This window comes from Natrix helvetica (assembly GCF_964273705.1).
Source record: "Natrix helvetica genome assembly, chromosome: 2".
NCBI classification, from domain to species: Eukaryota; Metazoa; Chordata; class Lepidosauria; order Squamata; family Natricidae; genus Natrix; species Natrix helvetica.
The window spans coordinates 75,613,489-75,631,333 of NC_138552.1; the positions used below are offsets into that span (position 1 = coordinate 75,613,489).

At 39.6% G+C, this 17,845-nt stretch overlaps 1 protein-coding gene across 1 annotated transcript in view; it reads right to left on the reverse strand.

Annotated features, from left to right (window-relative positions):
* Positions 1-17,845, reverse strand: part of RFX3 (regulatory factor X3) — a 192,687-nt gene that overhangs the window by 9,875 nt on the left and 164,967 nt on the right. The window contains exons 12-13 of the mRNA XM_081942899.1: positions 4,411-4,508; positions 1-137 (exon numbers count right to left, since the gene is read on the reverse strand). The exon at positions 1-137 is cut by the window's left edge and continues 13 nt beyond it. Of these exons, the coding sequence (XP_081799025.1) occupies positions 1-137; positions 4,411-4,508 (235 nt within the window). The remainder of the gene's footprint in view (positions 138-4,410; positions 4,509-17,845) is intronic.

Genomic DNA, 17,845 nt, shown 5'->3' on the forward strand with positions numbered 1-17,845 from the left:
AAATCAACACGGTTGAGGTCATTGAGCATCTGGTTAATCTGAGAAGTGTTTTGCAAGACAGCTCGGGCTGCCTGAGCCAGATGATTAAGAGATGTGTATCTTCGCAGAGTCTGAGCAAAGGCACTTACAGCGGCAACCTGCGAAAAATGAAGAAAAAGGCCTGAGACTCCTATTCTCTTATAAGGCTAGTGCTGGTTAGCAACTTTTACAAATAAATCATGTTTATTGAGAAATACACTTTATACCCAAACATGCCAATATTGTCTTATAAAGAAATCTGATGAGAATATGACTTTTGGAGATGTGTGCACACGATAACAATAATGTTAATAATGCAAGTTAAATAAAAACAATATCCACAACAATATCTTCCCTGCACTGAATCCCTGGCTATCCTCCACACCCAAGCATACAAAGGAAATAACATCTCAGGATATTGTGGTACACAATTGTGCCAGTTTGCTATGAAATATAAAGAATCTAAAGAATATGGCATTTGTGCCATCTAGAATTCTTCAGTAAATATTTGTTAGATAGGCAAAGCTCTCCTCAAAGACTACTACAGCAACATCAAAAGCTTTTACCAGTTAGATCACCACTTGAGCAAGTAGTTTAAAATACCATATTTTTCCATGTATAAGACACTCCTTTTTCTTTAAAATATTTACTTGAAAATTGAGGTGCGTCTTATACACAGGAGCCGAGGAGAAGCTGCATATGCTACACTATACACTATATTGCCAAAAGTATTCGCTCACCCATCCACATAATCAGACTCAGTTGTGAGCGAATACTTTTGGCAATATAGTGTAGATGAGCCTCTATCTTATATGCAGCTCTATCATTCCTCTCTATTGTAGTTGTTTCCTATATGAACATTGACACTCTAGGTTTCATCTCTATTGTTCCTGTGATGCATTTCCTGTTCTTGTTGTAGTTCTCATTCTAACAAGATGGCTTCTTCACAGTGATGGCTTATAGCCGTGATGGCGAACCTATGGCATGCGTGCCACAGGTGGCACGGGGAACCATTTGTCAGGGCACACATGGCTTTGCCCTGTCAATTCCAGCGCGCATGCGTGCGCTGGCCAGCTGACTTCAGCTTTCGTTTTCGGCCATTTTTTTTGCCTTAACTGCTGCTTCTAGCTCAGCTGAGCCCGGCTCTCTCTCTCCTTCCTTGGATGGATTTGGTGGGATGATCAGGCTTTCTTGCTGGGCTTGAGGAGGGGGGAGGCGGAACTGTTGCCCCAGCCACCTCTGGGTGCGGAGAGACAATGCAGCAGGGCAGGAAAGAATCCGGTCTTGCTAGAGACCAGAGAGCCCATGCGGGGAAAGAGCCAGGCTGACTTGAGCGCAGGCAGGCGGTTTGCCGGCATGTTCTTTGCTTGTTGGGGGTACTCCCATTCACCCTTAGTGACGGGGAATGCTTTGTCATGCAGGCGAAGGCTGGCCACCCCTCTGCAACAGGCAGGGGGCTCCCCGCAGCCTCGGCTCATACATGAGTCAGCTGCCCTGAGCTGGCGGAGGTGGTGGGTGCAGATGGGCATGCGTTAACCTTCTCCCCATTACCATCGCACCTGCCCGGCTTGCCCCTCCCTCTGCTGGCTCCAGAGCTAGGAGGCAGAATGTCCTCCTCCATGGGAGAAAGGCACAGAAAGGGTGTGTGGTAGGGAAGCAGATTCCCGGAGGTGTGTGTGTGAGAGAAATATCGGACTAGTTGGGGAGGGGATGTTTCCCCTGTTTGCTGCAGGAGCAGCGCTGGGCTGAAGCACCCCGCTGGGCATTTGGAGCTTCCCTGAAATCTCCCTCTATGGACTTGAGGGGAAAGCCCCCTTTTTCCCCCCTTCTCAAATTGCGGGAGAGCAGCACCTCTCAACAAGTTGCCAAGTGCGCCGGCTAGCTAGAGAGACTAATCCACCAATGAACTCTAATCATAGCCTCGGCCCAGCAGGCGGGTGGGCAAGCAGGCGCTCTCTCTCTCTCCCTGGCTCGCTTCGACTGCATGGATTTCTTCGCTCAAGAGCCACGGTGACCCACGCACCGGCCAGGCGCGAAGCACTGGCCACAAAGGTGAGAAGCCAAGCTTGGAGAGCTAATCCGAGGTGGTGCACACTCTCCCTCCCTCTCTCACCAGGCACACTGCAATTTGAGAAGGGGGAGTCTTTTCCCCCCTCAAGTCCACAGAGGGAGCAGCGCTGGGCTGAGGCATGGGGAGCTTTGCTTTGTTTTCTTCCTCTTCCTTTTCTACAATCTGTGCAAAGCATTCCGTTTCTAGTGCAACCGTTCCTCTCAAGTTACCTTGAAAAGAACTCAATATTTCCCCCCTTCGAGTCAAACACTCTGTTCAGAGCGCCTTCAACGCCCGACTCCTTTTTAAAATTCCTATGAACAGCAGTACATACGTTTATTCAATTGTATCTTTTTAATCGTCCTCTGCTTTGAGCTTGAAAGGAGAGGCTGGGCTGAAATCTGTAAAACACTCTTGAAGTTTTGCCATGACTTTTTGCAAAACTATCAGAGTTATTATCCCCGTGTCAGTGAAAATGAAAAGCAAAGCTGCCCATGCCTCAGGCCAGTGCTGCTCCCTCCGTGGACTTGAGGGGGGTAAAGCCTCCTTTTCCCCCTTCTCAAATCACAGCATGCCTGGTGAGAGAGAGATAGGGAGGAAGGGAGGAAGAGGGGCCGAGGCTATGATTAGGATTCATTGGCGGATTAGTCTCCCCAGCTAGTCAGCGAACTCGGCAACTTGTTGAGATGTGCTGCTCTTCCGCAATTTGAGAAGGGGGGGAGGGGGCTTTTCCCTCAAGTCCATGGAGAGAGATTTCAGGGAAGCTCCACCTCCCTCAGAATGAAAATGCCCGGCAAGGCACTTCAGCTGAGCGCTGCTGCTGTGGCAAACAGGGGAACTCCCCCCCCCTTGTCCAATCTCTCTTTCACCCAACTCCACCCCGGGAACCTGTTTCCCCACCGCACACCCTTTCTGCGCTGGTGGAAGGTGCTGGACATCGGGAGCATTGCACTTGCAACCGCCCGCCAGCCACCAGGGAGACCGCTGGTGTTGCCAGGTGCCTCCTGATGCAGTTGAGCCGCGCTTGCCTCAGCGGTGTGTGTGTGTATGTCATGAGGCTTCAGGACAGGACCGCACAAGCACGGCCACCCCATCAAGAGTAGCGTTTGCCTCTGTTGCCTCTGAAGGTGGCGGGGAGCAGCAGGCGCTGCGGGTGCAAGTGGAAGGTGCTGGAAGCCTCTGGAGGGCCTGGAGGAGCCAGTAAGGCCATTTTCACCCTCCCCAGGTTCCTAGAAAGCCCTGGAGCCTGGAGAGGGTGAAAAATGAGATCTTCGCGGACTCAAAAGAGGGTGGGTTTTGCATGCGCATGCGTGGGTGGGGGGTTGCGTGCGAATGCGCATGGGGTCGTGCGCATAGGATTATGGGTGTGGCATGCCCACCCACGACCTCCCTGCGCTCCCCAAAAAGATTCGCCATCACTGGCTTATAGTGTGGTTACTACAAGAAACTTATATCTTATAGACGGAAAAATATGGTACCTTTTTTTCACATATTCTTTGGTTGATTAGTATAAAACCGTATATTACAAGAGCAACTACAGTAAAACTTTGCTTTTATGGTCTTCCATTCACCTGTAAGTCCCAAATTTGATTTTTCAAAAAGCAACTGGACTTTGTTTTTTTCTTGAAGACATTTCGTTTCTCATCCAAGCAGCTTTTTCACTTCTTAAGAAGAACTGAAGAAGCTTCTTAGATGAGAAGCGAAATGTCTTCAAGAAAAAAACCAAGTCCAGTTGCCTTTTGAAAAAGCACTTTGGGGACAACCATGACCTGGATGACTGAGAATCTCCATATTCACATGTAAGAGACAAAATCTCAGTTTGAATTTCTCCCTCAAATAATGGAAAAATCTCTTGTTTGGCAAATCCATCTGAACAATTTATGACAAATTATGCAAATTATGTTAATTAGATAGATTTAGGTATAATGAAGAGTTTTAAAAATCCCCTTTCTGAAAGCAGTCTGCTAACCAGAGGTATTACTGTATTTTTAATGTTTATTATGCTAGTTCACAAATATATTACATATATCACCCTACATTTAGTGGAAAAATTATATTATTACATTATTTTTTCCCATGAACCATCTGGGGGAGGCCTCATGTGGACCACAAACTGCGAATCGGTGATTTAGATATGAGTAGATGAACTTTCTACAGCAAAATTTGAAGAACAGTATAGACTGGTAATATAAAATCAAAAGCAGATTCTATGCAATTTTTAAAAATGGTTCTTTTGTAGTGTCTTTTTTATAAATGAAACAGAGGAGGTAATGTTGAATTATTATTTGTAATACTTTTTTGTTGCAAATGATTTTGAAAGCAAGAGTAACTCTTCAGCTTACCTTGGTTTGAATCATTCTCTGGGGAATATTGTTCATGGCATTGGAAAGCCAACCTTCAAGGCTTTTTGCAAAATTGCGAATGGCTTGGGTCAAGGCACCTATACATTAAAAGTAAGAACACAATAAATGAAAAAAAAAGTCAAGGCATGAATGTATTGACAGATCAATGTCCTTGAATATTACAACTAAATTGTAAAGAGAAAGAGCTAATGCATGTTACTAATCAACACAGAAAAGAAATACCACATAACTATAATTATAAGTAGCGCTATTCTAGTACAACATAGCTATAGAACAGCAAATCTTGAAGGCTGCAGTGACTGTTCTTACTGAGATGCTAATCATGAGTCTATGCTGTGTAACTTTGGACTATAATCAGAAATTCTTAGTATAAAAGAGTATTTTGTCATATTGGACCCAATATCATTCTGAAAATGTGGGGTCATTTTTGCAGTAAAATGTAGATCCCAAATCAGGATTAGTGACTTGTTAATTCTTCAATACACAAAGGAACACAAATGTGACAATCTTATTCTAGGCTATATATTACTTCAGGAAGGGATTTGATCTTGCTAAGAAGTTAAAAGTAAAAAAATTGTTCACTCTTAACCGTTGCTGTGGTAGGAAATAAACGCTAATATTTGGATGTGTTCTATAGCAATGTATTTTATTCTGTACTGCAGACTATTATGCATCATAATTTGATCAACTGCGAAAAAAGAATTTGGTAAACTTTAGTTTTCACAATGCAGTGCCTTAAAATGTATTACTTGGTTTTAAAATGTAAGCATGAAAAGTAATGCCAAGCAGTCAACTGAATGTTTAACTATTCTTTGAAAATAATATAGAGATTTTCATCCTATAACCCAATTCAAGAAGTTGTTTTAGGTGCATTGTAACGTTTTATGACGAATGTGATCTTTCAGTATTGTTCTTTAAACAGCAAATCTTTACTCTATGCCTCATCTATCTCAAATTTATGGATACCCTGAGATTTCTATTAGTGTATGATATATAGTGTTTATTTTTTTAAAAAAGCATTAGCTTCTTTGTTCCCCAATTCAGCGTCAATTGAGGCATGTCTATTTAATAGCCACAACATACCGGCTGTTAGGAGGAAAGAAAGAAAGAAAAACCCAGGAATAGAGTATTCTGTGGGAAGATATGGCAGGCTAATCAGAATTGCAACAGATACAGCTTGCTTTGGTATTCCAGTATATGGAAACAAATTATATGATTTATGTAGTCAAATGAATAATGTTATTTACATAGTCAAAAGAGTATCAGACATACAAACACAGACAAAATTATAACCATGTTTTAGAGAAGATAAGCCTTCCAAAATTATAAAAATGCATTTAAAAATCCCAGGACTGGGGCAGAAGGGGACTTACTCTCTCTGATGGCCCAGTGGAGAAAACATGGATGACTGCCTAAACATCTGAATAGAAATACTGCAAGTCCCTCTGATATAATTCAGAAATCAGGAGGAAGCCAGTGGTACTTTTTCCAAGTAACAACTTTTACTAAAAGGCATAAGCTTTTGTGAGCTGCAGTTTATCCTTTATTATTGTTGTTGTTGAAAAAACTGCTACCAGACCCCTCCTGATTTCCCCCCCCTACCATAAATGGCCAATGCTATCCTTTTCCATTGTAGCTGAGATGTCAATCTCCCTTTCCTGGCTGCGGAGAGCTGGAGGATTCCCAAGATGGCTTTCAGAAGTACCAGAGAAATCTGGCTTATGCAAGCAAATAACCTGGCTACTTTCAAGACTCTGTTACAGAAAGCGTGAAAGTCACATTTCCTATATGCACCACAGAAAATTACCTCTGTTAAGTCATTGTTACACTGTCTTGGTGCCTTTTGTAGTAATACAAGATAAAAATAAAAGTTATAATATAAATTAAGAAGAGTAAATGTTTAATATTGTTTATATTAACAAAGACCATAGTTATTGCCCACAAAAACCATTCTTTAGAATAGTATGAATATTTCATAAGCTGAAAGCCTATTAATTTCCAGAGGTGTATCTGACATTTGATTTTAAACTGTAATAAATTGCAACATTAATGTGACATATTTTCCTTTAAATCAAACTAGCTAAATGGATGGTTAGATTAGACTAGAGATTTCGAGATTATAAGAATAAACTACTTACCCTGGAATATAACATTAGAATGAAGTAGCAGCTGTACCATAATACTTTTATAAGAATTAATTAACAACTTGCAAAACAGCTGCTCATTCTTTAAGGGTACCAAAAATAATAAAATGCTTTATATAAACACAGAACTAAAAATGTTCCAACTTTAAAATCAAACAGCAGAATTGGTAGAAAGATGATCAGGTAAGATAAAAATGGTAACAAGGTCAGGACCCATAAAATACTATTTTAAAAAATACAAAAAAACCCCTTTAATAATTAACCATTTCAGAGGAGTCCCATTTCAAATCAATCAAAATAATTTTATTTCAGTCCCAAAAATACTTTTAGATTTATATGACATCTTTAGATGAATAGAATATACTGGAACGGAATGGAGTAGAGCAAAGCAGAGCAGAACAAAATAGAATATTTTATTTAGTGAAATGTGATTAGAAACACAAGGAATTTGTCTCCGGTGCAGAACCACTCAGTGTACATACAAAGCAACACATTAATAATAATAATAATAATAATACCAATAAGAGGGGTAGAAACAAAGATAAGAAGGTAGATGAGACAAATAAGAAGATAGACAGACAGTGATAATACAGGTAGTCCTCGACTTGCAACCATGATTGAGCCCAAAATTTATGTTGCTAAGGAAACATTTGTTCAGTGAATCACTGCAATGGTTAGGTTAGTAAGATGGTTGTTAAGTGAATCTGGCTTCCAAAAGGTCTCCAAAAATGATCATGTGACTCCGGGATACCGAACCATAATAAATCATCATAAATATGAGTCAGTTGCCAAATGTTTGAATTTTGATCACATGACCACGGGAATCTTGCAACGTAAGTGGGGAAAATGGTCACAGGTCACTTTTTTCAGTGCTGTTGTAACTTTGGATAGTCACTAAATGAACTGTTGTAAGTCGAGGACTAATCCACTCAAGAATAGGGGAGGGAAGTTCTTGTTAGCTGTGGATAGCTCATTTTAGATGAAGTTCAGTAGGCAGGACAAAGCCAATAAGAGAAATTTTTTTTGGGGGGGGTAACCCATTCTCTCCTTCCCCCCTTGTTCAGATACTGAATAATAAGATAAGCCATAGGAAAAGAAACAAGATGGAACAACTGTTCAGAAATCGTCAGATTCTAGAATCCCTCCGACTTTAGCTCTGTGTAGGATTGCACTAAGGGCTATTTTAATCTTGCAGGTCCTGCTAGTACTGCAGATGGAAAATGTGGCCAAGATGTTCTTTGCCCAGCTGAATCTGAGGGCCAGCTCTGACCCTTTTTGCATCAGGAGTTACTGGCAACAATAACTCATGTGCTTGTAACCTGGTGTTTGGAGTGTGTACTTCTCTTTATGATACTGTCCTTGAAAGGCAATCTGGTAGGTTCAATTAGTCCAGAATGCCACTGCCTGGCCAATACAGTGGAACAATGTCATGTCTGTAATAGCTTACACCAGAGGTGGGTTGCAAATCCTGGCGCTATCGGTTTGCTCGTGCTCACCGCTTCTGTGTCTGGGTGGGTGGGCGGAGCCTCCCACTGCCACTACTGGTTTGCCCCGAGCCGAGCCGAACCGGAAGCAACCCATACCAGTTTCCAATATTCTTCCAGATCCAGCTCAAGGTCCTCCTGGTTATAACCTATGCAGCCCTTTATGATTCAGATCCTTATTAGTTCTGAGACTGTTTCACTCAGGTAATAACTTTATATTCACTCTACTTAAGCCAAGATTCTCTTCCTGTGACAAATCAAGAGAGAGGATGCCATGGAACAGGTCTTCTGGATTGGGACTTCCCCTCTGTGGAACAGCTTTCCCTCCCCTTCCTGCCACTGTCCCAGATAACAGTCTTTCAGGACAATGAGTACAGTTTAGTGGAAGCAGCTATGAAAGATGAAGTCTGAAGCCACATGTGAGTTTTAATTTTTCCTGGTCACTGAATACTGCATATTTTTGCCCCTGATCAGAAGAGGTAGCAACAAGCAAATTAATGTCAAAATAAAATAACGAGTTACACTAGAGTGCAACATTGTGAAATGAAGAGTGATTTATTACAGCACAGATGGACTGATGCTAGCTACATATAGCATTTGCAATCATAATTTCATTAGCAATAAATAAGAGAACAGAATTCTGTTCTCGCATTAACAAAGGTGACTTTTCCCCACAATATTGCTTTCTACTGTCTTTTGTTTTTCTAATAGTTTTCACTAGCACTGCCATCACACCTCAGATTTTCCAAAACTAGTATTACCCTGGCTACCTCCTACATAATATATTGTTTAAAATTTGTGGTTTCTCCATGTTCATTTTGATACTCTATAATTTTCCTATCTTGTATTGTCTAGCACCCTCTCAGTTCCTATAGAGGTTTCTGGTGTATTTAAAAATCATCATCACCAACAACTTTGTTTCTCGCAAGGCATTTCTAAAATAAGAGTATACTAACATTGACAAATATTTTGTCTAGAACAGGAATAGAGATATTTTTAAACTACAAACTCATAAGCCCTCAAACAATATGGCCAATGTTTAGAAGTTATAGGAATTGTAGTGCAAATCATTTTAAAGGCAGGAGAAATGTATGATTTGCCAATTTGAGGTAACCCCAAGTACAATTATTCTGTATACCAAGCAGTGCTCTTGACATAATATCAAAAGGTCACAACATTGGGGTACAATGTAGACTAGCCTCCTTATAGTGCACCCTGAGCTATGTGACATTGTCACATAGTCCCATTTTTACCTCCTGGCAAACATTTTACTCTGGGGTAGCTTTTTAGGGGTAGTTTTTAATGTATCTCTAATTTTAATTTTAATTATTATTGTACAGTTTATATGTTACCTCCTCCATCTATATTTATCTATATTTATCTATATCTGTATGTATTTATATTGTGTTTTAATATGACTGTACACCGCCCCGAGTCCCTTCTGGGTCCATATCCTACCTCCTCCGTTTACCTATTTGTATATTTAAGTATTTCTATATTTTGTATTTATACTGTTTTAATATGACTGTACACCGCCCCGAGTCCTGTTTAGGAAAGGGTGCGGTTTATAAATTAAAGTTTATTATTATTATTATTATGGGAGAGGGCGCGGTTTATAAATTAAATAAAAGTTAAAGTTAAAGTTAAAGTCACAGCTAAACAGTCTACACCCGTGATGGCGAAACCTCTGGCATACGTGCCAGAGGTGCCACGCAAAGCCCTCTCTGTGGGCACACATGCCATCGTCACTGGTCTTCTGGTTTCTGGCACGCCAGCTGGTCTTTATGCCCACCGGAGCGCCGGAAACCCGAAGATCAGCTGGCCAGCATGCACATGCGCACCGGCCAGCTGGTCTTCGGATTTCCAGCGCTCTGGTGCACACACGCATTCCAGTTTGGGCACTCGGTGAAAAGGTTCGGCATCACTGGTCTACACATTCTGGCTGCAGTATCTCCCAGCAAGAAGAAGCAGCAGGAGTACCAAAAATAAAAACAGTGGTTAATGCTGTATCCTATTACGCCATATAAAATGGAGGAAAAATCACAACACAGTTTTTCCAACTGCAAAAATCCTTCACAAAAGAACCTTCAGAAAACAAGGAGTGTTTATGAAACATTGATTTTTTTTTATGATTAACCCATTCCATATCTGCCACATCTTTTTCTGCGTGTGTGGAACTACAACTGAAGTGTGCTGGGCTGTCTCTGCATGGATGGGAGATGGCTGTGCTTCTGACAAGACATTACTATAGACATTACTGTTCCAATGATTCAACAATGGGTGTTTTATATGCCTTTCCCAGTACTTTTAAAGGATGTGCACAAGGCAGCTTTAATTCCTAACACTCAAATATTCCTCAGTTTTATTTGAGAAAGCTTTCAAGAGAAATAGAACAAAACCAAAATAAAAATGGCCTTAATAATAAGGCCTGATGCTGTTAAAATGACTTGAATGCGCAATTTCAACCTGATAAAGTGTACTTTAAGATGGGAAAAGCATGAAAATCAACACACTCTCTACCCTAGCAGATTCCTAAATGCCACTTTTATTCATTTAAAGAAACATAAATTCAACTAAGTAGCTTTTGATTCCAATATTCTAAATGCCATACAGCCATCAATTGCCTGCCCACATCTCCCCTGCTGAAAAAAAATGGCTTCCAAGCCTCCTAACTCTCGTGGCAACTCACATGTCACTGATCTTAGTTATCCCAAGAACTTATCAATTTTTTCCTTCAATTATAAAGATGACAAGATTTAAAATACTGTATTTTTCAAACTATAAGACGCCCCGGAGTATAAGACGTAAAGGTAAATTTAAAAAAAGTTTTTGTCCTCCCCAGCCCCCAGGAGCACTCTGCAGGCCTCCCAAACCCTCTGTACATCCCAATTTTTGTGAAAAAGGGGCATGCAGAGAAATTGAGAGGCCTGCAAAGTGCTCCTGGGGGCCGGGAGGGCAAAAATGTGACATGTGGGGGGTTCGGGAGGCCAAAAACGGGCCTGTTTTGTGCAATAAACAGGGCTTGCAGAGAGTTTGGAAGGCCTGTAGAGTGCTCCTGGGGGCTTGGGAGGGCAAAAACAGCCCTTTTTTGTGAAAAACAGGCTCATTTTTCACTCGTTTGTGCCCTCCCCAACCCCCAGAACTACTTTGCAGGCATCCCATTTGCAAAAAATGGGATGTGTGGGGTGGGGTTTCAGGAGGCCAAAAATGCTGTATTCCGTGTATAAGACGCATCCACCCTCTTTTTTTGGGGGGGGAAGGTGCGTGTTTGAAAAATATGGTAATATCTCCAGCATGTTCCAATGAACTGCACCATAGTTTATTGTCTATAGATTCGCTACTCCCTTGTTGATATCATTACTGCTATTTTAGAAACAAGGAAAGAAACAGATAATGACTTTTCTCTGCTATAAAAACATGGGCTTCCCATATCTGAATACATATCACAAACTAATGCAGCTACCATTCTTGGTGGCAGGGATGAGTAAATACAGGGCCTACTTCCTCCACCCACCCCAAAATTTGAAATCCACTAAATGGCTCCAGTACAAAAGACAGATGCTTAGAATTGAAGTACCATTGTGCTCAGAAACATTTTTGTCTGCTGAAAGAAATAGTGCTTATAATCCTGCAATTCTGTTGGCTACCCCAGGTTTTTTCATTTTTGCAGTTTAATACAGAAAAGAGGGATCATTTTATTGTTCCTATCGCTAAGCAATGGGTAGCCAAAAATTCTTCCAGACTTTCTGAAAAGCATAGAGATCTACTCAAAACTGTGCCTATAGACATTTCAGCAAACTATAAGTATGCTATATTCAAATCTCATCTTTATGGAGCCTGATATGCCAACCCAAATAGATACATCATGCTTGTACCTTCTGCCTACTCTTGATCAAAGGCAACTTTGAACACCTGACTGTATGTTTGAACCTCTGATGTCATTCAGAAGACTGTTAAAAGAAATGTTTTAATATGAGAAGAATCTTGCATAACTAAGTTATCACTTTCACCAATGAGCACCCTTAACAAATAACTGCTGATACGTTATTATGACTGAAGAGACTACGATCCTGTAAACCAGGGGTGTCCAAACTTGGGAACTTTAAGACTTGTGGACTTCAACTCCCAGAATTCCCCAGCCAGCATGGCTGGCTGGGCAATTCTGGGAGTTGAAGTCCACAAGTCTTAAAGTTCCCAAGTTTGGACACCCCTGCTGTAAACCTTTTGATAGGAACTGAACATTCCATTTAATATTTTTAGATGAAATCATATTACTAGTTGGAACCCTCAAATGGCTTCAAGGTTATGATAACCCTAAATAAAACACCTTTCATACTATTTTTCTTTTTAAATGCAACTGGGAGATTGTGAGTTCTAGTTCTGCCTAAAGCACGAAGCCAGTTAGGTGACCTGGGGCCAGTCATTTTCTCTCAGCCCTAGGAAGGCGGCCATCGCAAATCACTTCTCAAACCTTGACAAGGAAATTGCAAGGACTAGTCGAGGCAGTTGCCAGGAGTCAACAATGACACAAACGCACACACACACAGATACACACACACACAGACACAAGTATCAATTTTAAACAAAATTAAAATTATTTAAAATAAATAAGAATTAAGCCCATTGAAAAAGATAGGATCTGTTTAAGGCCTTTTAAAAAGCAAAAAATCACAGATGGCTCCCCTTCATTAACAGGAAAGTGCATTCCGGGGATTTGCTGGGACAGCTACAGCAAGACTTGACCTGATTTGCTATAAGAGAAGTCCCTTACAATTCTAAATGATCTTCTTAAAATGATCTCAGGGAGCAGAAAGGAGGTGAATTCTATTTGAGTGTTTCTTTCTCGAAGCTGGTCTTCTGCCATATAGGGATTGCAAGGTAATACACCAGCTCCTCATATCTTGCCTCAGTCATGTAATATCATCTTTTTTTTAATAAAAGGTTTTTTTTTTTCAAAACAAACACATCCTTCTTTACATACTGTAGAAAGTGTATCTGTTGGTTACAAAAAGGCTTACGTGCTTCTCTTCCACAGTTCACAAACATAATTCATATTAACTCAAGTATTTTAACTCAGATATTTATACATGTTACCATCATCATACCTCCATTTTCATTTGACTATAATTGTTTAAACGTCCTTCATTATAAAATATAGCAAGATTTAATACATAATCACATACTGGCATTTCATTTACTATTTCTAAAATCCTCCAATAACACTGAATCCTTATGTCCTATTCTAGCTAAACATCCATAATATTTAATAAAGTTTTCTAATCCTTCTTTCCAAATCAGTTTACAATTTACATCCCATTTCCTTATGTTGTACCCATATATATACATTATCATTATCCCTCCTTTATTTGACTATATCCTGTATCATATCATTTCCCCCCCTAATAATCAAGACTTAACGGAATCTAACTTAATTCTTTTTTCATTAACCTTTATATATAATCCAAAAGGATTTTGAATCTTCCTTTCATGGGTACCATTTAATATTCATATCCAATTATTACTTATCATAACACTACACATTGTATACATTATTATCATTATCAATTATTTATTTAACTATATCTATTATCACTAAATTTCACTAAGTTTAACTAGTTTTAAATTATACTCTTCCATCTATCAACCTGTATCTTTCCAGTAGCAAAACAGTCTCATATCTTCTGCTATATGTGGTGTCAGTCCTCTAATCATCTCCTTAATCAACTTTGCATGGACTCCTCTTAGCAACTCTTTGCTTATAAAATCTCTCATATAATTTCAATTCCCTTCTTCTGTTTCCTTAATCAGCTTATCTTTGATTGTCGGTAGTGTTATCAATGATATTGCTAATAAAATTCCTCTCTTTAAATCCATAAATTCTTTTGTTTTCTCTTCTTCTGTATCTTGCCCTCTGGGATAGATTTCCCCTCCATTTAATTCCTCTTTCAGTATTCCACTCTTTCCCTTTTCAGAGACAAACCAATCACCATAAATATCAGCAATTTTAATTTCTTTATATTCATTTTCCTCTTCAATTTTTAGGATTTTAACCGCCACTTTTTCCATTTGATAAACATCTTCAACTTCTTCATCATATTTTGCTGTTAGATGCACTAAGTCTTCCAACTTCTTCTCTATCCTCTCATGTGTATCTGATCATTTCTGTATTTCTGAGAATATCTTTTGCAGACTTAAAACTTCTTTCTGCTGTTGAGATTGTGCCATTATCTCCAGCTAACAAGCATTGCTGTTCTAGCTTAGAAGGTTTTAACAGGATTAAGTATAAATTCACAATAACATTTCATTTACACCTTTCTCTGATTAAAAATATACTTCAAAGGAACATCTGTGTGCTTTTCTTCTTATCACTCTCTATAAACAAGCAGTGAGACCTTGAAGTGCCAAGCCAGGATAATCAGTGGGAAAAAAAATAAGTGTTTCGTTTCCAATACACAAATTTCCAGCCTCCAAGTAGCAGTGGTATTGTTGCAATGTTGCAATTTTCTTTTTCTTTTTGTATCTTTTTTATATTTCAGGTTAAAACAAAAAGTCAGATTCTTAAATGAGTTAGAAAAATACCCACAGTAATGAAAGAGGAGAATTTTAGTCCAAAGGTTACAAAGAACAGTAAGAGAAAAAAAATAGAAGAAAACTTAATCCATTCGTTTTAAAAGGCTTGCATAAATTCCATACGTGAAGATAGCGTTTAAAAAGTAAGATAACCCACCGTCCAAAACCATTCCAAATTTAAAATCGCCGCTTATTTCTTCTGTTCTCCAATTTAAATTAATTTTAAGTTTTTTATAGGCAGTCATTTTCAAAACAGTAAAAATTCCTCATCAGCTGGAAACACTTTCTCTTTCCATATATTTCCGTTTTGGAGCTGCCCCGACTTCAGCCAAATGGCTGGATTTTTTGTCACCGGCTTGAAGAACTTCTCTTGGATCAATCAGGGACTTTGCGATGTCCCTGAGATCAGCAAGACGTATTCTTCCTGTTCACCATCTCTGCAGGACGGTTTAGGTCCGTTTGGACCACCCAGTGGCAAAAGTATCAACTGCGATCTCAGAGCATTGAGATCGTACGTCATCTCGTCGCGACTTCGGCTCCTTCCCCATATCATCTCCTTTTGTTCTTCAAGGACAAGTCAGTCTGTTAAATTTTATACTGCTTAAAATTTGCTCAAGGATTGTATCTGGCAATTGGGATGTTTTCTTTGGGGGGAGTGTTGAAACTACTCTTCCCTACTCTATGTTTTTTAACCAACTTCAGATTACTGACCACCATTAAAAAGAAGTTAATGGTTTACTACCAGGACTTCAACTACCAAAGGGGAAGACATTAATATGGAATCACCCGTCTGAATTTTAGTAGATTATTCTGATTATTGTTATAAGGAACTCTCATATGAGACTTCAACATCAGATCAGAGTGTGTTTCTGCTGCTTGAATTATTCACTACTATATTTACCAGAGAGGAATATGGATTCCACTGTCCCATATAATAATCTTTGAAGCAGAAGAGAATCTTACATATGCAAGCCAAAAGAAATTTTGCTGAAAGCAAGGCATTTGGGGAAGGTGCAGTTCGCTTAGGGACTGTTCGAAATTACAATGGCATGGAAAAAGTGACATGGCTGTTTTTCATGCTTACAACCATTGCAGCATCCCCATGGTTATGTGATCAAAATTTGGGTGCTTGGCAACTAGTTCATATTTATAACAATTGCAAAGTCCTGGGGTCATGGGATCACCTTTTTAAAAAAAAGTTTTTTATTTTTAATATCATACATACATTTACAGATATACATTCTCATGGTTACCATTAACATTGTGTATTAACAATTTTAAAAATTCATTTTTCCATATAAAAGTTAAAATATATAATCGGGATTGCTTTGCTTAACATCCCATACACCTATTTTATTTTACCAGAACTCTGCTTTTCTTTCCTTTTCTCCCTCCCTCCCTTCTTCTTTCCTCCTCTCCTTTCCCTTTTCTTCTTCCCCTTCCTCTCCCCCACTCCTATCCTCTTCTTCCCCTTCATACCCTCTCTTCTACTCTGACTACCCCTCCCTCCCTTCTTCTCTTTTTCTCTTTGTTCTTTCCCTCTCCTTTCCTCTCTTCTCCTCCCCTCTTCCTACGTTTCCTTTATTCCTTTCCTCTTTCTATTATTGTGATTGCATATTTTCCTCTTCCATCTGGCATATTTTCGGGATGATGATCACCTTTTGAGAGCTTCTGACAGGCAAAGTCAATCGGGAAGCCAGGTTCACTTAACAAACGTGCTACTAAAATAACAACTGCAGTGATTCACTTAACAACTGTGGCAAGAAAAATTAGTAAAATGGGGCAAAATTCACTTAACAAATGTCTCACTTAGCAACAGATTTTTTGTGTGGTCATATTGTGGTCGTAAGTCGAGGGCTACCTGCAATGCAAGTGAGTGACTGAAGTAGAGAATGTAAGAAGCCACTCTTATCTCCTCTGCACCACAGAGTATGAAGAACAAATGGAGCCCCTTCAACTGGGGAACTCCATGCATTTTTCTAGAGCTCGCATTCTTGGGGAGACAGAAATGAGAGTTGTGGTTTCCTCCTTTTCTATTTCAATGCAGACTGTAACTTTCTACATCTAGAGGCAAGGAGGGGAGCTGGGGTAGTATGCTCTTATCCAGTGGGAAAATCCTCTAAAGTCGGTTACCAGTTCGGTGAGTCTGGTACCGAAAGTGCGCTTTGCGTGCATGAGGTGCGCCTATGCAGCGCTAAAAAGGAACATTTTGAAGCCTTCCAAGTCTGCAAAGGTAAATAGAACAGCGAGGAAGGGGGGAATCCACTGTGCCACGCGATTTAGATTAGCTAGAAAGCAGGAAATCTGACAATTCTACCTAATCTAAATCATGCGTCACAGCTGATTGTCAGAAATACCAGTTCGCCCGAACCGGTAGCATTTATTTTACTATCGGTTCGGGAAAACTACTGGTTTGGACGAGCCGGTCCGAACCAGTAGCATTTCACCCCTGCTCTTATCCTGTTCCTCTTTCAATAGCAGCAAACTGGGTAGGATTAGAAGTCATAAGCGTTTCCTTATTTTACTCAATTAGCTTAGCACTTATTAGTTTGACAAACATATACACCATGCATATGTCATAATCATTATCATCTGAATTTTTAATCCTGACATTAACCTTTTTAAAAATGCATTTTCTCCCCAGGGTACATATATACTCATATATATACTCACATATGTACACAGAGATATATGTCACATGCACAGATTTACTGAAGAGAAAATCTTCAGAATTAGTTTCAGAAAGAGCTGGCAACCAAGCAGATATACAGGGAATCCTTGACTTAAAACCACAATTGAACCTAAAATTTCTGCTGAGAAGCAAGACAGTTGTTAAGTGAGTTTTACTTCATTTTACAACTTTTCTTGCCACAGTTGTTAAGTGAATTCCTGCAGTTGTTAAGTTAGTAAAACAGTTGTTAAGTGAATCTGACTTTCCCATTGACTTTACTTGTCAGAAGGTTGCAAAAGGTCCTCACATGACCCCGGGATATTGCGATCATTATAAATACATGCCGGTTACTAAATATAATCGTAGATCTATATCACTTTTTTCAATGCTATTGTAACTTCAAAAGGTCACTAAACAAGTGGTTGGAAGCCAAAGACTACCTGCAGTAAGAAAGACGACCGTGATATAGATTTACGATATGTTGTCTCATTCTTCATTTTCTCTTTTTGGAGAATCACCTTAATTCATCTTACACTTCAGTAAAT